Source organism: Bacillus rossius, chromosome 1 (genome assembly GCF_032445375.1).
Source record: "Bacillus rossius redtenbacheri isolate Brsri chromosome 1, Brsri_v3, whole genome shotgun sequence".
NCBI classification, from domain to species: Eukaryota; Metazoa; Arthropoda; class Insecta; order Phasmatodea; family Bacillidae; genus Bacillus; species Bacillus rossius.
In genome coordinates, this window is record NC_086330.1 from 58,864,531 (window position 1) to 58,887,537 (window position 23,007).

The 23,007-nt window shown below is 39.0% G+C and overlaps 1 protein-coding gene across 4 annotated transcripts in view; it reads left to right on the forward strand.

Annotated features, from left to right (window-relative positions):
* The window catches only part of LOC134536544 (transmembrane channel-like protein 7), a 69,920-nt gene that overhangs the window by 23,837 nt on the left and 23,076 nt on the right, over positions 1 to 23,007 (forward strand). Inside the window, exons 1-3 of one of the 4 annotated variants that reach the window (XM_063376282.1) lie at positions 7,470 to 7,723; positions 11,639 to 11,811; positions 19,463 to 19,600. In XM_063376282.1, coding sequence (XP_063232352.1) covers positions 11,646 to 11,811; positions 19,463 to 19,600 — 304 coding nt within the window. In that variant the 5' untranslated portion in view covers positions 7,470 to 7,723; positions 11,639 to 11,645. Of the gene's footprint in view, positions 1 to 7,469; positions 7,724 to 11,638; positions 11,812 to 19,462; positions 19,601 to 23,007 lie in introns of those variants that run through there. The other 3 variants (XM_063376279.1, XM_063376292.1, XM_063376300.1) reach the window with 3 other exon arrangements.

Here is a 23,007-nt window from a genome sequence, read left to right on the forward strand (position 1 = left end):
TCATACAATAAAAATTAATAATTAACTTAATATATAAACATTTTAGAAATTAGATGTAACAAGTTTATATGAAATAAGTTTGAATAATCAGAGTCACACTGGAGACTGTTCGTCGCTTGATGACTGCTCCAGTGGCGAATGATAAATGATAATTTGGGGCGGTTTTAATTAAGTTACATACTGCGTTACTGAAATCAGGCTGAAGGCCGCAAGGGGAGCACTCACAAATGTATTATTAAAAAACCACACGAGAGTGACCCGGGCACTCCTATGTCGCACTTCCCTTGCACGGGGTTGTTAATTAAAAGTGAGGTATTCTTTAATGTGTGTTCAATATACAATGTACGGGACTCGGGTTGTCTGGTCGATTAAGTCATGGGCGTTGATTATACCTTTGTTCCGCGGCGCTCGCCCGACTCGGGTGGGCCATGGCTAGGGGCGCGTTCCGTTAGCGGGGTCGGATACTGGCGGTTGCAGGTCGGGCTTTAGGGTGGCCTTCAGTGTGACGACGTCAGGACATTGTAATTAACTTTCAGCTCTCTTGAAAACAATCTTAATTGAGTAACGGCTATGGTTAAAGGTTATTGTAATTCTGGACTTTGGCGCGATCAGGCGACGTGCATGGCCCGGGATTACTTTTGCACATGACACGTTTTCGCGGGAGCGAGGCTGGGGAGTCGTGCGGATGCCACAGCCATCGCCAATTGATCACCGTCCTCCAAGGAGACTAGTCGCTGGTCGCCCGTGGAGCCTCTCGACCTCCGCCCTTGCCGTTTCTACCAGATTTGCGTGAGTTTTTAAATCCGTCAGCTCCGAGCCTCACGGACAGCCTGGCTAGTCGACCTGAGTTCACCGATAGCCTTACCTAATTTGTGCTCATCACCGGGACTCCCTGTGTTACGTGGATCCCTGAACTGTGTATAACTTCAATGTAGTATTACTTAAATTCCGGAACTGTTTAAGGTTAGTGTAGTGTGAAGTGTGCACGGAACATTAGGGTAGTGCGGCACAAGTCCATCAGAAACATGGCCTATAGAGTCCCGCTCCCAGTAAGTGGGCCATGCACGACGCAGCGCATGTATAGCGTGCCTTGTAATAAAACACTCTAAATTGAGCTTCCGCGTATCTGTTACAACACCCGTAGCATAGCGTCCCTGGTAGCTAAAACAGTCGGGGGTAACTTTGGCGGAACGACCCCTACTGCCTGCCGGCCATGTGGCGACGTCACGCCCTGAGTCAAGAGTCTCGGCTACGCACTAGCACGTAGTTAATATTGCTAGCTGGCGCCCAAAAGCAACACCATATCCTTAATATCACCTCAGCAGAAGGCAGAAGGCGTCAAATGGCGCCCACCTAGTGTGGCAACATAACAATGCCGCAAACGCCATCCAATTCGCAGAAAGTCAGGCAGAGTTTCACGTAGGAATGGCACAAAGGGAAGAAAAAGCGCGCTCAGACGTGCAGGCGCCGCGGAACAGGACGCGCCGGGGTAATCAGGCCACACCACCCCCCTCCCGCCCGCAGATCATTCACTCACTCCCTCCCACATTCCACGGTTCTGCCATACCCCTCGCGGGAGAGTGGACTGCCCCGAACGACCACGCGCCAAGGAGAAACGAGCGCGCCCGAAGATCACCGAGACGCCAGAGTACGTCACAAGCCACGTCCATGTAAACAACCGCGAGGCGCGTGTGTGCGGGCAAGACCGCTCGGTCGTAAGCGCAAGGGGGCACCCCCCCCAGATCTGCCCGCGCCCGCCACGGACGCTTCAACCCGACGCTCGAGTCGGACAGCCGCGGATCGCCCATGGACACGTGGCCGGACATAGCCATTACCATGGAGAGCTACTGCGCCGGGTGCAGCAAGCTACACACCACCAGCCACAGCACCGGTGAGTACCCCCACCTGTACTGCACCTGCGAAACAGTACACGTCAAGACAGAGGGGCAGCCCAGAACCCAAGCGGGTCCCCAGTGCGCCGCTGTTCACTGTCCCGGTTACTGAGGCGAGGTAGCGAAATGCCAGCAGTGCGGAACAATCAAACACCGCACATACACAGACGTGCTGGAGTTCTTAAATTTCCGGGACGGACTTTTTCTGTGTGGGGGGGTGCCAGCGACGCGCACGAGGGCACCCAGGCGGTCAGCTAGCTACCACGTCCCCCCCCCCACCGGGCCTATTACCCTCCCGGAGTTCGCGGGACCCAACCACAATGATCCGCGAGTGTTTTTGTGAGCATGCGAGGCGAGGCTCATGCGACACCAGATACAGCGGGAAGAGCGGGCGGAATGCGTGAGCGCGCAGCTGCGTGGGGAGGCGCGCGAGTGGTGGGCCCAGGCGAGCAGCTATGGCGCAGACTGGGAAGACTGCACCCGCCAGCTGGAAGCGCTTCCATGACACCCGAATTCTGAACACATGTCGGAGTGAGATGTTCAGCCGTTGCCAAGGGGACGGGGAGGTGGTGGAGTCTTTTGTTTATAACAAGTTCAAACTATACCACTGCCTAGCACCCGGGGGTCAAACTAGCGACATACTTCCCTTCATAGTGGAGCTAGTGTCCCCCGAACTTCGCCCATTCTTGCGCGAAGCAGTGACTCGCGGGCTGGAAGTTTTCCTCGCACGAGCACGAGCCGTAGAGCATGACCTCAAATCATCTCGCAGCGCCAAGGGCGTCGCGACACCCCGGTCAGCCCCTTCCACCAAGGGGGCGGCGAACGCAGAGGACGAATGTGCCCTAGTACCGTACACGGGCCCACCACCGTCGAGGGGCAACTACCGGCCCACCGACCCATCCACGATGGGGGAAGGGATGCCCCTACCGGGCCCTCCTCATTGTGGCGCAGTACAGATGCATCGCGACGACCACCGCGGGGGGAAACAGGGCACCCAGGACAGTCTGCCACCCCGCTGCCGCTACTGCGCGACAGAGAAGTACCACTGTCACATGGTGTGCCCGACCCGCGAGGCAGTCTGGCGAATGCGAGGGGGCGAGGTAAAGCTCCCGGGAAACTCCGTCTAGGGGGCGGTGACGCAGCTGGCCACCACCCCCTATTTAGCCGCCCATCTCCGCCGAGAGACGCACCCCGGTACTGCGAAACCACCCAGCTTCGGTGCTCGCCTGACTCGGGTGGGCCATGGCTAGGGGTGTGCATTCCGTTAGCGAGGTCGAATACTGGTGGTTGCAGGTTGGGCTTTAGGGTGGCCTTTGGTCGGATGACATCAGAACAAACACGACACAAATATAACACAATGAATTTGCCATGGAAGTCTCGCGGGGTGCGGTTACGAGTGTTCTGGAGACGGCCAGTACCGAAAGTTATCTGTCTTAGGGTGGCTTAGTTAGGGTGACCTTAAATTACACCTCTCACTTATTTGTGGTTGCAGCCGGCAGGCATATGCGGGGCGGTCTAGCAAAAGCGTATTGGCTGGAGTCGGCCAGTGCTGTAAGTGGCGTGGACCGCGACGCGGTGCGGAACCACTAACGAAGGCGGTCGGGATAAGCCCGGGTCCGCAAAATACACGCCGAGTCGACGTGAGCAGCTATGAAGTAAAAGAAAAGGTTTAGATATTAAAGTGATTACAGAATGAACGGTCGGTGAAACAAAGTGGATGGCTGCTCACGGACACACGTCTTGACCCGGCATGGAGTGGTTGGAGACTGCCGATCATGGCCGCCTCGCAAGGGAGGGAAACTTTCACCTCCTTTGTGAGCCGGCACCAAAAACTTACATTAACTCAATTTGCTCTATTATAAGCAAAAAACACGTTCCAGGTGCCCAATAAAAAAGGTAGCACCTGGGAATTGGGTGCTTAAGGCTTAACAATTATTTTAGAGTATTTAATTATTTAAATTGTGGCATCAAGTTGGCGACTGTAAATTTATTATCATATTGTCTCCCTGTGAACTGTATTAGTGGGATTTCTCCTAATCCGACTTGATCATTGTCACAGGCACTTTAATTATGGCCAGTGGCCGTGGTGAATATTAATGAGGTTCGAGCACCGCATGCACGGAGTTGCTACGACGCACTTGTTTAATGTCTGGGAATTATTAATTTTGCCCTAATGTCTTTTCCCTTAATTGTTTTATGGGTTCTATCTCCCGGGGTTCCGTGCCCTTAAGTTTCTTTGAGTCTATTGGGGTCACGTCCGAGGCGCTCGCCTGACTCATTCCCGTTGGGCTGGGGGTGCACTCCGAAAATGGGATCGGGTACTAGCAGTGCGGAGCACGGGCTTTGAGGCCGTGGTCGGGACGACGTCAAAACCCTTAATATAAACTTTGTTAGCCCACTGATCATCCTGATGAAATATTTCCTAATAGAGTCCCCCTACATTTTCCCAGTTTGCAACCGAGATCCTGGTGTGGCTTCGACAGCCAAGTATAAGCCATCATTTTTCTTCTCCCCTCAGCCATGAATGCGACAGGTAACAGTGTCCAGCTTCGTGACCGAGAGTGCTTTTCTCAGCATCCTTCCAGGGCAAACCCATTCCCAGATCTCAGCTTAGGTTAGCAGCTCCAGACATGCTACATTCTAATGTTCGAGGGCTTTCGGGCACTTATCAGCACCATCCCTAACACAGTTCTCACAAGCTAGCAGATCCCCCCACTCCCCCTTCCCACCATATGTTCCATGAACTTCCCCTGATGCAGTGACCCAGACTGCACTCAAGATCTCCTCGCTGGTGGGCAAGAGGCTAACATTCGCCATCTTGTGGCTAAGACATTAAGCATGCCCTCTCCCACTTCCCTATAGCCCTCAAGAGAGCAGCTCCGTCGCTTCCCTTAAAGACTAGGGTTAACACACTCTTCACCCCACCCTCTGAAAAGACATAGGGGAACTAATGCCAAGTCTGTTTCGCCTGCATTCCGATAGAGCGCAGTGTGTTACCTTCCAATGCCCCTGGAGTGTAGGTTACCACATAGCCACATAGCAATCCCTCGACCCCAGCTCCTGGCGACTCAGAGGGCGACTTCCCCTTCTCCCTAGTCCCGTGGGCTACTCGCGCGAATTTTAACCTAGGGGCCTTTTCAAAAATTTACATTAGGTCCTCAGCCATCATTACGAACATTTTTCGTGCAGTGGCACTATCCACGCTAGCCGAGTTTGTTTATTTAAGTTACGAGATTGAGTTTTTAAAAAGAGGGATGTAATTCCCCCATGAGTCAGGGAGTGACCCCACATGCAGTTATTTTGTAGTCATCATTAGTAGCCATTTAATAAATAGTTTATCAGTATGACTCGGAAGTGTCTTTCGTGAGTGCTGCGCATATTCGGAGCCAGTGATCTCATTTTTACCATTTCCTATATAAGGGCGAGGGGAAAATTCGTCACTGTCGGCCCCAGATAACTTTATATAAAATTGTTACCCCATTTTCCCGAGCCTTTTAGATTAACTACCCCATTATTTTTTTCTATCACTGACCACTTGAACTCTTTTTCCGATTGGTTCCAATTGGGGTCCCAGAGTAGGTCCAACAACTAGTTCAAACACTAGGACCAAAATTAACACCTACTTCGGCATGTAAAAGAAGAAATAAAGACACAGCTGTCACTTCAACTCTTCATCCGCATTTGTTAACCACCAGTGAACAGTCCCTAGAATATAACAACTTATTTTGGTTTCTTGTACAAAAAAGTAAACATTGTAATTTAAAAATATAAGGAACAATTTATTTGTTAACTCTAGCCATAAGATATAAAACAGGACCCGTTCAGTAATGCAAAGAATCATGTAAGCACAAGAAGCTATTATTGTTATTGTGTCATGATCATTAGTTACCCAACTATTAACTGCAAGAATTTCATATGTAATGAAACAAATCTCTGTTTATGCTGCTACTCCTAGCTTGTGGTAGCCACTGTAATAAACCTCCTTGCTATTGTATTGATGTGTTCTCATGGGGTTCTTGGCGCCTACCCTCGTTGCAGTAAATACCAGGACCGCTACTGCTGGATGGTCTGCCCAAACTGATAGTCCAGCTAGCATGTCACTGCCCTGGGTTACTGTATGGAGAGTCATTATAAAAAGGAAATTTAGTGGTGTTACGTGAATAGTGGAACTTTGCATATAAAGGAAATAATAATAATTGAAAGACCTATGATTTTAATGGTTCTTAAATATTGGTGTGAAGTTATGTTTAAAATGAGATTAATTGAGAAACAACCGAGGTATCAAATCTAGGTGTCGGAAATTAGATGCAAATGACATCACTAGAACACGTTGAATATCCTGCCGGGTCTAGCTATACGTTGTCGGAGGCTTGAGGCTCTCTTCACAGGACCTCCAGGTGGTCTGCTGCTACACTGGAACTCTGGATGCTGTAATTCTGTAATTAGCGAACTACTGAAGGGCTGAGGTCGCCGTGTATCAGCTGAAGACTCGACATCCCTCTCGTCCTGGAAAGTCTGGTATAATTCTGGATTGGTCTCACCAATCTTCGTGGTCGAATCTCAGCTGGCGCTGCCCTCAGATGTCTGGAACCACTACGAGACGAAAACGGGACCGACGCGGAAGTTGGCACTCGAAGTCGCCGATACTCCCTATCTAGGATTTATTTAATCCAGATACAATTCTCTCAACTCGTAGAGAGGAGAATACTAAGCAGGACACGATCGCGGATTACGCGAAATCTTCTATTTCTCGGGCGGCAACCAAGGTTTTGGTTCGCCCCAGCCCGAGAAACGTCTTCTTTCCGCAAGATGGCGATGGCGTCTCTCTTCTTCCTCCTTATATCTATTTACTGGCAGTCCCTAGCAACCAAGGAGCTATCGATATCAGCAAACAGAATAAGCTGCATAGTGAAATAAAACCGTGGATGTTGGAGTGTAAAAGAATCGAACTAAGACCAAATGAATAAAGTTTCCAAGGAATAATTCTTAGAAGACCCTGAAGTTGAAAGTGTGTCGTCTATGGTAATAAGATGTGTCATATTTGTGATGCCTTGGTTGTCCTCTTTACAATCAAAACAATTAAATACATAATATTCGCTCATGGAATATACAATTAACATTACAATCATAATAAAAATAATAATATATAACTGTAAACAGTTGTACTGGTTACAGTAAGCAACTAATTATGTTAACCATACAACAAAAGAAAGAACATATCCATTAACAATAAAAAGGGTATGTTTAGGCAAACCTCTTCGTTTTTATTTCTTCAAATACGACCCATTTTTTCTACTTCCTCTTGTGAGAAGTAAGTTTTCTTATGTTTCTCCCTTGTGTGCTTCTGAGTAAACTGTAGTGTCGTTGGCCCACCCAAAGCAGCTTCCTCGTTTTATAACCAAATTAAAATAAAGCTCTCTTACCTACTAACACACGGGAGTAACAACATAGACATGGTAGGATGTCCCGCTGTTGCTGCGCCAGCGCACGTAGCGGCAGAAATTTTCCCTGTGCCAAACTCGCTCATAAGAAAACTCGTTTACTTCCCAATCTGTAGTCGAATTTACCTTAGCATTGGCTTTGTTTGTTATGGTATCAGCATTGCTGTTAGTGCGGATCATGGAAGCCGCCCTATTATTTTGTTTAGCTATTTGACAGCTGAGAAAGAAATGCCGCATAAAATGTAAAATGTTCGTGATAAACATTGCGGTTCGTAGACCGTGACAGTTTAACTGCAGTTCAATTCTATATAGTTGATTTCAGCGGGACATGTGAAATATGGCAGACGAACTTACCATTTGAAGACATGAACTGACGTTTCATTCATATAGGTGATGTAGCGTCGTCAAAGTTTATTTATTATTAAGTATTAACATTTCTTTTATAAGTGTTTAAGGGAGAATGCGATGATAATAGTGGTGAAACCACAATTTCGATTTAATGCGTGTAGATAATGAGTCAATAAGGCCAATCTACAACAGCAATGGCCTAAATTGTGTCCGACGGACACTGATCTTTGATTAGTCCACGTGACCCTCTGACGTCGTGGATGGTGTGGACGGTTGTTTTAGGCCGGTTTGCACAGTCGTGACTTGACAAAGTAAAATATTTCTCCATTTTATTAACCAGCAATGTTATTGCTTATATTTTACTTAACCTGACTCTGCAAGCGGCCATTAGTATCCCTGGTTCGAATACATTGGTCAACTTGAACTCTTTGTCCCAATCTGTCCTTTGTTAGGATAGAAGAAGACCACTCATATATCCAGTTTCGAGTTCAAAATTGTGGTTTTAAACAGAAATCTTCTTATGTGCTTTGGGTTTGTGAGAAACATAAATATTATCAAAAAAATCAGAAGGCGGTATTTATTTTTTGGCAGTGTGATTAGAATTAATTTATTAAAGTAGGTAGTTCCATATAACATGTATCCAAATTGATCTCTTGATACTGATGGAATGATCCTGTATAATTGATTCTGTGGTACATGATGCTTGCTGTTTTAATTTAGTACGTCAAAAGATCCTGGCCAAACAGTCGGTTAGGTATTGTGGAAATTTTTTCTTTTGTAGGTATTTAACTTACGACCGTAATTAATTTTTTATATCACAAGTTTTTGTGATTTCCAGGTTCTTTGAACTTATTAAATTAAAACTGCAAGCATCATGTACTGCAAGATCAATTATACAATATCATGTCACCAGGATCAAGGGATCAACTTGGATACGTAAGTTAATATGGAACTTTTACATAATATTCAAAACTTAGCTCCATACTCGCAATGCAGGCAAATAATAGGAAAACACTTATAATCACGCCACATTAACTGCGCTCTGTTGGCTACTTTAAATATCAGTAGATTCGGACATCTCAGTTGTAGACAGGGTAGTTCTCCTTGCAACAACGTGATAGCAATTTAAATCAAAATAAGGATATGGATCACCACAGGTTTAGACTGTTGTAGATGGGTTTTTACAGACATATTTTCATGTTTGGTAAGATACATTTAAAAAAAATTTTATTTAGATTGTGTACCTAGCCTTATTAAACTGTTCTTGATACCAATGATATTAATTCTAAGTGTATTTGGTACTGTAGTCAAAGCAGATGAATTAATGCAGATCTACTTTGTTTTTATTAATTCAATTTAAGTTGATGTAGGGTACGTGTCCGGTGGTAAGCATTCCACCCTACTGGCACTTTACTGCCAGTAATTTACCCAATATATCCTAACTATCCTCTGGCCACTTTCTGACTACTTACTAATCCATTTCCTTAATAACACCTGATGATCAAGTAAGTTACTCACTTTTTTTCAACATTGCACATTTTCCTTCATTTCATCTTCACCCACCTAGCTGCTCTCCTTTAAATACCCCATAGTTTCCTTCAGGACACTGCTGTGTACTAATCTCACACCGCCACAGCATACTCCAGTATGGAACGCAACTTCTTCTGTTCGCTGATTCCTTCCTGTAGTACTCTGACAGCATACCAAAGACTTGCCTACCCTTCACACAAATTTCCTCACCTGCTTCCCCCACTTAAGGTTCCCGAGAAACACTATCTGTGGGCTATTTATAGCAGTTGTCTTCCCTTCTCTTCTCCCCTTTATTGGTAGACCTTATACTCATACTCAGACTACTTGCCTTTCCTACATTTATCAGCATACCATTTTTTTAAGACCACCTTTCAGTCATATCAATCTACCTGTAAACATCCCTTCTCTGCAGCACCATGCATCGGTCAGCAAAAAAGTCAAATGTTCCCGTTTATTCCTTCCCCTACATTACTTACCACTATGCCATCCCTAAATTCCTTCTATATTTTAAGAAGTTATAATACTGGGGGTAGCTATAAGGATAGTAATAATAATGAGCTACAAGTGTAAAAAAATGTTACAGCAAAGTATTAAAAAATAAATTTAAATTCCCATAGTGCATTCAAATGGCTCGTACTCAGGCATGACAAAAGCAAGAAAAACAAATTTTTCTTTTAGGGAAATTTCTCACTTAAATAGGTTTACTAGCCTATTACATTGCACTCTTAACTGCAGTGAAATTGCCACCCTAGTAAAAAATTTCATAATGAATAAACTCTTAAAATCTTAGGATAATTACACTCACATTTCCAGTTAGTTATAGGTTGTCGAAAAATCAAGTTATCTACTAACCTTAAGTTATCCTAGCCTTGGGGGCAAACCACAAGGCCAATAATGCATCTGTGAATCAGGAAAACTTACCTAATGCATTAGTAACAAGCCTGATTTTAACAGACCGCACACTTAATGAAATTTAAAAAAACCTGCCTTTAATACCATGTTATTCACCATAAACATGACTAGATGTCGATAGTATGGTAGCCTATAGTGTGGGAATTGTGACTTGATTACAGTACAATTTTTTTTATTATTTCCTACTGGTTTTTATTGTAAAAATAGTAAATATGGTTTATATGAAGTGTGGAAATGAAACAGTATATATTTCTTGAGTCTTTTATTCTTTTGGGTATGATAACACACGTCTGCACGACTCTGCATCCTGAAATGCAAGTGGAGTGAGTGCAGAGAGCACATCTGTCGACCTGCAGCATTAAAACCTTTATTTTCTATCATTTTTCAATAGGAACAAAAACAAGGGTGATGTGTGCCCACTTTGATCGTACTGTAGTAAGCAGTGTATTGTAGATTTGTGAAATATAGCAAAAAAAAATCTTTGGGAGTTAAGTCAACTAACAGCAATACTTACAAAAAGGCTATTAATGTTCTGGATTAATTTTATTAAATCTGGCTAACTTTACGACTGATCAACTAAGATAGATGGATTAGAGGAACACTGTTAATCTAACATTTAGTAACCAAATATAAATGAAGAAATAATTTATAGAAAATGGGGAAGAAAATTTAACTAGTACATTATGCAAATGGTCATTCCACAGTTATTTTGTTTGTGGTCTGAAGGAGTACAAATTTGTGGTAAGTGCAGATTTACGACAACATGTTTAAAAATAAAAACATAATTTATTCAAAAGAGAATAAGTTACAAATTTTATGATGCATTGCATGACTGTGCGAAACATTAGTTAGTGCTAATTTAATGAGGGGCAGCTCATGTTTGCCAACTTTATTAGTACAATAAATAAGAGTCTTGATCTTTTGAGGTTTCTTTTTATCCGAACTGACCTAAAGCGACATAACCGGCAAAGACTGTTGAAACATTTGCTTGAGGACCTATAAAGTGATCTAACCGTTGTCGAAAGCCTAAAAAAAATTAACCTCAAAGATGCCATTTACTGGTTATGCGAATCATGGAGTTTTGCGAAAGAACCTACACCAAAGAAAAACTGGACAAACATCATCCCGAAAAATTATATCACTGGATCAACTAAAAACCAAGGCGGTTTTCTCACTTTATGCGGGTTATCAGAAATTTTCCTTCTCTGAGGTACCCGCGATCCACATTAACTCTCTAAATGGAGATTGGACTGTATGTAATTATAATTTTCATTTATTTTAGCCTGAAAATTTTGGATAAAAGCCTCAAAATAATGCATTTCTTTAATTTATTGGTTTTACAAAAAAAAAATTCCAGAATTGAGCTGTAATAGAGCGATATATACAATTTTTATTACAGTACCATGCACTGGTTGTTATGTAAGATTTACGCTAAGCCATGGTAGAAAGTACTTAGTTGTGTGGAGGTGACTGCACGGCGGCACTCACGTGGCGGTGTGCTGGTGTTGGAAACAGTAGCGTGATGTCCGGAGGGGAGCGCAAGAAGCGCACCTCACGGGGCCAAGGGTGGGAGGAGGCGGGGGCGGAGTTCTACCAGGAGAGTTACCCCGCGGATGTCGACCTAGAGGTGCTGCAGCGGGACCCGTCACACATTGCCACCCTGTTGCCGAGCAAGCAGTCCCGCGCCGGTACGGTATGGTGCATGCTGCCTCCGCGCGAGTGTGCACGGCCGTGTGCATAGCGTTGCCGGTGCCGGCAAGCTGTGCGTAGCGAGATGGCTTGTGGCATGGTTCCATTGTACTGCATGAACTGTTCCCTAACCATAGATAAGGACATTAACATATTGCATTTGAGATAACACAAATGTTTATGCAAATATCAGTATTTTTGGTTGAAAACACTTTAAAATTAACTATAGTATTTGAATCGTTCTAATACAGTTTATGATTGCCTTCTACCAAATAAAATCCATAGAGATAAACTTTTGCATTCTTTGGCATTATGTATAATACCCCATCATTGACTTTTTTATTTTATTTTACTGAATGAAAGTAAGCAGTTACGCCATTTTTATTGTAATGATTATAGTAGGTAGATGTTAATATTTTTCTGTGTGCAGCATTAATAGCAATAAGTTGTAGTGCTCTTAAATCAAATCCTTGAATATTTTTAAAAGAATAATGTGAAGTATTTTGCATATAAAATTATATGAATGTGCCAAAAACAGGGAAATACCACATTCAACTAAAATTAACAACACTTTGTGCTTGAAAATAAAAACACATGTTTATGTTCCTAACCATAGACTAAAGTTTATCCAGAAATTTGGAAAAATATTGGAAACTAGCTGACCCGGCGAACTTCGTACTGCCTTAGCGTAGCAATGATGCACTACTTTCATTCCTATCTTGATATCGATTCCGTTCAAGTTCATTTCGCGCTTCGCGTTGCTCATCACTTTGATTTGCTCGTATATTTCTTTGACTTGCCGTATTTCGAGTTCTGCGGCCTAAGCTTGTACGTCTGGTTGGTGGCATTGTTAAAAACGAAAATCCAACTGAAAATAAAAAGCTCTCATACATTTTCTGTATAACCATGTATACCAAATTATAGTATTGTGTAGTCACCAAAAAGTTCTAAAAATCAATATGAAGCTGTGAACTTACCATGATTAACAAAAACTTATTAGCAAACAAAAATCTTCTTAGTCTTTAAAACAATTATATGTCAAACGACATAAATTTACATTAAAAAAGTTCAAAAATGAAAATTCAACTGTAAATTAAAGAAAACGGTTGTATTCTTCTTTATAAGAAAGTATATCACACAAAAACAAACATAGAAAATGTTTACATAATGTATTGATTTGTTTTTCTATTTTTAAACTGCAACACAGTAATAACGAATTATGGCATGACAATGGCCTAGGCAGAATGTACACAGCCAGAATAGCCTGCGCCAGCAGCTCTGTACCGAATGTACCGGTACAATATGTAGTAAGACGTTAATGTTGATAAATATTTCCTAAACAATACAGTTTCTTTACATCCTCTTTGAAGATATTTGCAGCAAACATTCTGTCATTTCTATGTCAAACGTCATAAGGTTACTTTAAAAATATTTATATTGTACAAAGTGTTGGGTTAGTTTGGAAATAATTTTATGTATGGTGGTTCAGTATTCTTAAATTTTCTAATTTTCCGTTAAATTTTTTCTTTCATAAGAACCTTCTCGTGAAAATAACAAACGCAACAAAAAAAGAATTAGTGAAATCGGTTCAGTCATTTACGCGTGATGGCGTGACCAAGGGAAATAGGAATTCATTATTCTTAAATTTTCTAATTTTCCGCACAATTTTCTTAATTTTTTCTTTCATAAGAACCTTCTCCTGACCATAGCAAACACAACAAAAAAAAAATTAGTAAAATCGGTCCAGCCGTTCACGCGTGATGCCGTGACCAAGGAAAACGGGTTTCATTTTTATATATATAGATTAAATGTAAAATAAACTACTATCACAGACATTGAACATTTTTTCGTTGTTTGTTTTAAAGTATTTTTGAAGCTATACTTTTTTAGGTGCAGTTTAAAAAAATTATGAGAGTGATTTTTTTTTATCATGTGTATGCACCTTGCAATGAAATTTTCACAGGATGAAAATCAGAATTGTTGTTTCAATTAGATTTTTAACTTCTAATCATGCGCCATTGTATAACTTAGACTGATTGATTTTTCGGAATAATATAATTGGCACTCCAATCTTTAAATTTAGAATGTGTGACGGTAATCCGGGAACATTGAGTGAATAAATAAATTCTGTTGGAAAATTCACTAATTCACTATAGTTTATGTAATTGTTCTTGGTGTTGTGGTGATTGTGCTGCTCTTCTTCTTGATTCAACTCATTAAAACTGTCACTATTTATTGCAAAAAATACAAACTACAATCAACTGTAAAAAAAATAACTAATGTAATGAATTGACTGCAACCATTATAATCCAAATTACATTTTGCTCTTCATAAACAGATAATTAAATCATTTCCAAGACAAAACTAATGAATTGAATATAACAACATTCAGTATAAAATTAAGTAACATTTTTTTTTAAACTGATAATCAAAGCACTTTTCATATAATCAAATCACTTCCAGCGATTGATTATACACATAAACGTGAATGAAAACAACTTTTCTCTTCTTCTTCAACTTGTAAAACGTGTACTATGGCAAGTGAAAACAAAAGACTGCAGTAAAAGTTTTTTTTTTTGCATGCACAATCCAAGAAAAATCTATTCATTCCATGAAGATTCTAATCTCCTTTCTGGTTAGACCTTCCAAAGATGATTAGGTTCTAAACTACATATTAGCACGTTGTGAATAAAACTTATAAAAATTCTATTAGAAAATGTATTTTTTTCTTTTCAAAAAATGCTTAGACCCGTATATGTCTTTTTCTAACCGAACACCGTAATAATAAAATTCATGCCACTTACTTTGAAAATGACGGACTTCCCGGAAAATTTCCAGATTTTTTTCTTTAAATTCCACTATAAAAACACTTGCGTATTGAAATGCAAAATATTGAAATTTAAAGTCACACAATTGCCTACTTTTCGAATTTTGTGAGCACAAACATAAGGAGGCTGAATATTTATTTATATATATGTATATATATTATGTATATATATGTATATATATACATACACATACACATATATATATATGTATGTATGAGATCAAGTTCTATGTAGGCCCCATGGGAAAGTGCAGTGCTGAATTGGTTGGGAAACTTTGGAGGCCATTCCATTATTCTACTGTTGTTTATTTTCTTTGAAACAAATCATTTAAAAATTCATGAAATAATATATTTGAAATCAGCAAGATCACATGGGATTGTTTTTAAGTACTATGCAGGTAACACCATGTAACAAATAAAAAAACTTATCAGTTTTACCTAAGGCATTCAATATTTAATATTGATTTTATATTATTAATCTGCTTTGTTGGGTCTTTTTTTTAAAAGTTGTTGGTGGTTATTTCAATATTTTTAAATCAGCTTTTAATTTCAATAAGTTTATCACTTGTGACTTTTATTTTGAGCTTGACCGCGAGTTCAGTTGAAAATGTTGCTGTATTTTACAGTTTCATCTAAAATTTCACCTTCCAATTCTATACGCTACTTAGAACATATGTATTATTCAAAAAAAATTGTTAAGAGTACATTGTACATTTTAAACTAATACCTGACATAGTTAAATAACTTCTGTGCTGTGTCGACCTAAAAGAGGTTTTCCCAGCATTTGTAGGTTTATTTCTTGATCTATTGTTTATGATTATGAGTCTTATTTGAACATTTGTGAACAGTGATTATGCATGGCTGATTTGAGATTTGTCACTGTATTAAATATTTTTGGGGGAGTTTGTAAATGTGACTTCATATGTGGGCTTCCTGCTATGAGCCTAGGGGCAACTGTTTGTGATTACAGAGGTAACATAATGTGCTCGAAACATTTTGACGTGCTGCTTTCCTGGAGTTGAACACTCAATCTGTATCCGCTCAAACCAAACACCATAACCCTAGGGACTTTTCTCAGCCACTGAACATCTTCCATGAAGTTATAGTGAACATCTAAGGCTGGGTTTATAAAATCTGCAAGAAATGCAAGAGTGCAGGAATGCAATACCAAACAAATGCAAGAAAACTATGGTAGTTTATAAAACACCCAATTCACAAGACAAAACCAACCCTACAACTGGAAACTGTAAAAATGTAGAAAATTTTATCTGGTTCTGTTTACAATTAATGTTTTTATTTATTTTTTATTTTTACTGTAGAGTCTCGCTCAACCAAGCTTTGTTTAACCTGAAGTGCCGTAACCAGCAAAGACTGTTCAAACATTTGCTTGAGGACCTAGAATATGATCTAACCGTTGTCAATAGCCTAAAGAAAATTAACCTCAGAGATGCCATTTACTGTGAATCATGGAGGGACGTGAAAGAATCTACACTGAAAAAAAGCTGGAAAAACATCACCCTGAAAAATTTTACCTTTGTGCTAACTGAAAATCAAGACAGTTTCCTCATTATATATTACTAGCTGCCCGACCTGGCTTCGCACGGCTATACTAGTGGAAAAAAATTAAGCCACATCTCCCATTTACAGTAATGGTAAATTAAAAAAAATTGAGTGAAAATTTATTACAATGCTGTATAATGTACCGGAGAGAAAATGAATAGCACCAATGGTTTCCCGACTCATGCACGCAACGTACAACTGATGTACCCGTACTTTGCTACGGCAGTTTACAGGCAGATCACTCTTGCGCCGCTCATTATACATGCCCCTCCTTGTGGGTATGCCACTGCCGCGCGATGCCCGTTGCCATGGAGACGCAGAAGGCATGAACAATGCAAAATCCTGTTCTCATGCAGACAAAGTACCCACTGTTGCCTGGTTTTAACCACCCATGGGATCTAATTTTCGAAAAATGTCATCCTGCGTAACATAAGGTATATTACTGTGAAGTTTAAAGTACCCGCCAAAATTTCAAGGTGATGAGGACTGCACTGACAATGAAATAGTCATTGCCATAGAGACGAATGAAGCATCAACAAAGCAACAGCCGTTGCCATGGTGATTTCCTACCAAAAACTGGAAATTTTATATATTACGCCCCCGAAACTCCCCTTGGGATCGGATTTCCGCAGAATCCGTTCTTAGTGAGCGTCTACATCACATAATGAGTAACTATGCTAAATTTCAAGTCAATCGGGTGTATAGTTTTAGAGATCTTGTGATGAGTGAGTTAGTGAGTGGTATTTTATCCCCTTGGGGGTTGAATATTAATCAAAATCCTTTCTTAGCGGATGCCTACGTCATAACATCTACCTGCATGCCAAATTTCATCCTGATCCGTCCAGTGTTTGGGCTGTGCGTTGATAGATCACTAAGTCAGTCAGTCACCTTTGAGTTATATATATTTAGATTTTACGTATTCAAGGTTGCTGTGGTCCATATTAACTCAGTTAATCGAGACAGTACTGTATTTATTTTATTTATTTCAAAATGTAACATGCCTACAGACATCTGAAAAGACATAAATGGTTGAAACCATACATTCGTAAAACATTCTTAAAATATTGATACTAGTGGTCATTTTCTTTCATTGTGTGATAGTTTAGTAAGTTAAAACGCAATGCAAGTGAACAAAAGTAAACCGTAACATTATATATGTATAGTGTCTTAATTTTTGTAAGTTTTTGGGACACTTTACTTCAAATATAGAAGGCGGAAATGCAAGCCTGAACACAAGATGTTAAAAGTTGGCTGATGCTGGCATTGCATTTTTCCATCTTGCATAATTTTACAATTGGGTATTAAATAACTTTATTATTTAACTCTTGCATCTTATGGTTCCTACGTAGTTGATAAATTCTAAAGTTCTACATTTTTTCTGGAAATTATATTCTGTATGATTTTTCGGTAGTTCTGCTTATTTGCTGTTTTTGAATACAAAATAGTGCAGATTTTATTTTCCATTATGTTTACATATTACGCCGTGTTTTATGCTTGACATAAATAACAGGTGTATGTTTGAGTGTTTAAAGAAGCTGAAAGGAATAAGTACATACTATGCAGATTAATTTTATTTACAAGGATGTAAAATTATACTAAAAATATTCATACAATTGTGATTATATATTGCAATGGTGGCTTATGAAGTGTGTCTGAACTGCAAAATGTTAGAAGAAAAATAATATTTATACCATGCAGTTCTCAAGACGTAGGAAGCAACTTTAAATCAAAACCTAATATGTTAACACACAGTGGCAGTTATTACAATTTAGTTGTTCAAAGAAAGTTATTCATAACTAAATAAGTCACAAAATAAGAATTTAATAAAAGCTTTGTGCCATTTCACACATTGATAAGTAAATGAACTATTTTACTTATTTCAGTAAATCGGCAAGTTGTAGGTGGTCAAAAGAGAAAATGCAAGTATAGAATTCTTAGTAGTGATAACAATCGTAAGTTTGTCATAAGTATTTTGTGACTTTAAATACGTCCGAGTAACAAGAAGAGGCTTAACTAATATAATATTTACGTAGTTAAAAAAAAATTGTAAGAATGTTGTTGCCACTGGCAAAAGAAGATATCACAGTTGATTTCATAATTTTTTTACAGTTTTCCTGTAAATATTTATCTCATTTTTTTGTAATATTATTTAAGTGTGACCAATGATTCAATTTTGTTTATGTGGCAAAAATGTATGGTTTTACTCATTTTTCATGGTGCAAGATTTAAAGTGTTACTGTAAGTTAGCAACATTAGGAATAATTTAATTTGCTAGTAATGGCTATTTAGTTAGGTACTCAGTTTGTTTAAATATATCTATGTTTGAAAGTATCTAAACTAAGCTAAAAAATCTCAGATTAATTTAAATATATATAAAAAAAATTAAAACATTTTTAATGAATCAAATTTTTTTATTGTACCAGATTGGTAAAACATAAAATTTGACACTGTTACTCTAAAATGTTTTGTAAGTATTTCTAATTTTAATTGTAGTTACTTGACTAGACCAGTAGCATAATTTTTTTCCTTCATAAATGATCTCCTATTCAGAAATGTTTAGTTATTCCTTACTAATAATATACCAATATACAGTACCCATGTAACAATAAATATTTGGAAGAATTGCTAGTGGAATCTGTGTTAATGCATGAATGCACCATAAACTCTTGAGTGTTTGCAAATATTGTGATTAAAGTTTATCTGAGGTCAAAGCCTACCAATGGAACATTATATGAATAGCTGTTGTTTAAACACAGTTTCTCATTTTGCATATTTCTAATACTCATTAAAAAAAAATTTATGTAATTAATGCTTAAGTATCATGAGTTTTTATGTTGTATACATAGTCAATTCATTGCGTCAATAGTTTTTGGTAATCATATTATTTTTCTAGTTATCTATGCATTGTGTATTATAACATAATTGTTAATTTAGCTGTTCATACTACAATTCATATGAATGTTATTTCATTAATAGGATAAAATATGTTTCCTTGTAATTTTGTTTTGTATTAGATCCACTTTGCCGCTGTTTGCTTTCAAACTCAATGATGGAATTTTTTTTTTTGATTATGAGGGGAATGGGGTTGGAATTTCTACCCCTCTCCTGCATATGCCCTTGGGAGTGAAAAATGTATTAGAAGGCGTGAACTTGTCTGAATCCCATAAAATATTAGGTTATATTGATGTTGTTGTATGTTGTTGAAAGTTTACATGAATCCTGCACACGACGAGAACATCATGTCTCGTGTGTCCTGTTTCCAGCAACCTCGAAGAGAACCCGTGGGGAAGTGAAGCAGACGCTGCGGCGACGGACGTCGACCCGCTCCCGGTACGCAAGCACCGCGCGTCGCCCGTCCGCAGCTCACGACATCCACGTCGCGATGTTGCCCGATCTCTCGGGTGAGTACTCCTTCCGTCGTGTTCAGCATCCTGTATCCAGTCGGTCTGTGGGTTGCTGAGGTGCCGGGACAGTTTCAGTTTAATATAACTGTCAAACTGTGAAGAAATCCTGCCGAAAGTGTATGTCCCCTTTTTTATTTCCTTTCTTATCCCTTATTGCACCAGTTTTAAACTTTCATAGTTAATTTTAACAGTTAATGTTAACAAATTAAGCTTTTTCATCAGCACTATTAAATTAATGTGTGCTTTCAGATCATAAAGAAGCCTACTGGAGCATATATGTTAATGTAACATTTATTATTGTGATGGTTCAAATTTTAGGCGATAAAAATTATGATTTATCCCTCACTGAAAATATTGGGATACATTGTGCCCCGCTACCCCCCTCCCAGCCCAAACCACTGTTGAGTTGTGACAGTGAACCATGGCTGGCTTGCATTGGTGGTTTTTGTGAGTGATAGCTATAACCTCTTCGACTAGAGTAGAGGAATCCCCAAACCCAGGTGCTATTAGTTTTTTATGAGTACTACATATTTAGGTGAGAATATATTTTCTACTGAACTACTTAATAAATTTTAGGGATGGGAGGGGGAAGGGGAGTTTGAATGTTAAAAATTAATGCCTTTTATAATTTAACTAATTAACAAACTAAAAATATATTAATGTATAAAAAATGTGTGTGTGGAGTCCAAGTGCGATAAAAGTGAAACTTCTTGCTTACTTAGGTATATATAGAGATAAATTACTAGTATTTTTTTTGTAGAACAAGAGATAATAATAGAGAATAGTAAGGATGTGGGTATGATCTCAAAAGAAATAACTCTTTTTCGCATGAATAATTAAATTGTAGATTCTTTAAATTAAATAAAGTACTAAAACTTTTTTACTCTTGTTTTTAAAACAAATTTGCCAAAGTACAATTAAATTAGATTTTAATTAATTCTTAAACTTGAATATTGCATGTAATTAGTTAGTTTATGCAGCTTAACTAACATTCCATATGGACGTGTGGAGTCTTGAGGTTGATATCTGGCATGTATAAGTGACAGAATGGCATATAAACCGGACCTAGCACAATGCTACTTTGTTGAGCTACCGACGCCCACAGCTACACTCCGATAGAGAAATATTTATGCCTATTAGTTGGACTTAACATATTTACACGCTCGTGGGCTTGTAACTGTAATACGGTGTGTGATTTAATTAATCAAACAATAATTTGTGACAAAAATTATCCATTTCAAACTCAAGCATGAAAAGCATGATACCAGCAAAAATATTTAGTTAATCAGCTAAAACAACACTCACATAACACTGTTATGAATACTTATTTTATACAAGTAATTTAAATAATAATACCTACTTGAAAGAACAATATTTTCTTAGCCCTCTGCCCAAGTGCTGCCCTAAGGGGTGGCGTCAGGCGTAGGTGGGTCCCTACCGCCGAGACCCACCTATCCCTGCAGCATGGCAGGGTTCAACCTGAGCTGCACGCCACCATGTGGAGCTCGCTCAAGGCTGCTCCAGCAATCACCGATCAACGGCCCCGGAGTGGGGATAACTTGACACGCCACCCCCAAGAAACAACCTAACATACATGCAAGTCTGCAAATGCTTGAATGTGTGAGTGGGCAAGAGCACAAGTGTGCAAGTGCACAAGATAGCAAGAGCGCAAGTGTGAAAGTGTGCAAGTACGCTGGGTCATTTCTACCTTTCCCTGCCATCTTCTCTGCCGGTTCCCTGACCACGTACCTAACTATTCCCCTCCTCTCCCGGTTCCTTCACCACATACCTAGCTATTTTCCCTCATGCAATCGGAATTTTCGTAACGTTTGAAAAGTGTTGCACCTCAGCAAAGAAGTTTCACTTCAAAAATAAACGCACAACACATTGTAGGTTTACAAGCCAAGTCTAATTTGCTAAATACAGTGTTTTGCTGCATAAGTTATGCAAATTTTATGCTAAAGTCAAGTTTGAAACTACGATAAAAGCATTTTTGTTGGGGTAAGTTTTTCATAAAAAAAGTTACATGGAAAGTATGTTATATTAAAAAGCAGAGTATACAAAAGCACGCCAAACAATTTAAATTATTTGGTCATGCAACAAAAACGTATTTAATTTAACGTAGAAAACCGAAAACCTTGATCTGAACGTTAGCTGAAACTAATGTAGTGTACCATACCCATAACTATCATCGTAGTACTCTATCGGGTTCTCCTCTGTCAAAACTTTACTAAAATTGGTAATTAGTATTGATATATGGTTAACTCAAATACTTAGACCTATTATATAGATTTAATGAAATGAAACAAAAAAAATAGATCATACAAGGTAAGTTAAGTTAATGGACGCCTGTTAATTGTTTGAGTTACGTGCAATATGAGTAACACAATATTTGTATAATTAAGTGAAGTTTAATTGATATCGTTTCAGTTCTGAATTCAAATTATAATACATTTAGTATACTGACAATATCAATATTTGTTAAGTGTGTCCAAAATTGAAATCACAAATTTAACAATTTTAATTTTTTTTTTGTATGCCAACTTGCTAAATAGGTAGAGCGGGCCTTTGTTGGGTACACAATCAGAGTTCCATGTTATAGATCATCATTCGGTTAATTATCACTCTGTTCAACTTTACGATTATATTTTAACAGTCTGGTATTGGATAAAATAATTTTAATGTGTCTTGAATTTAGTTAAGTGTGATCGAAGAACGATACAACCAACTTGGTAGTAGTTCGGAGTGCTATGAACCTTTTAGAATAGTTTTTTTTTTACAACTCCATCCTGAGATGCCTAATATTCGGAAATTGTTGGCTTCATCCTGGGAACGCCTTTTCTAGGAATCGGTGGTTTTGTCCTTGGAACACCTCTCTTCAGAAATAGATGACTTCGTACTGGGAACGCCTTTCTTGGATACTCAGTATATTTTTCCTGGTAACGCCTTTCTTCTGAAATTTATGGCTTCAACTACGTGGGATCGTCGTCTAAATTTTGTTTTTCGATTTTCTTTTCAATTATTTGGCATAACTCCGTCTTCGAGGATAAGTGAAATTGTTATCCTTTTATAATTTGCCAAATGAAACCTTCTTAAATTCTTGAGTATATTAATTAGCTTTCTTTTATTATTTAATTAAAATAACAGTTTGCCTCAATAAATCAAGTATCAATATCAGAATTATCGGTTTTAAAAATTAAACGTCAGTCAGTTCAGCTGGTTTTAAACAGAATGTAATTTCCTTCTGTTCTTTTCTCAGTATTCTAAAATTGACTTTCAACTATTTTCAATAAATTATTTTGTGTCATTGTTTTAAACCAATACCAGAGAGTTTTACAAAAATTATTAATACAAATATATGAACTGAAAATTGAAATAAATTTTATAAAATATCAAGTTACTTA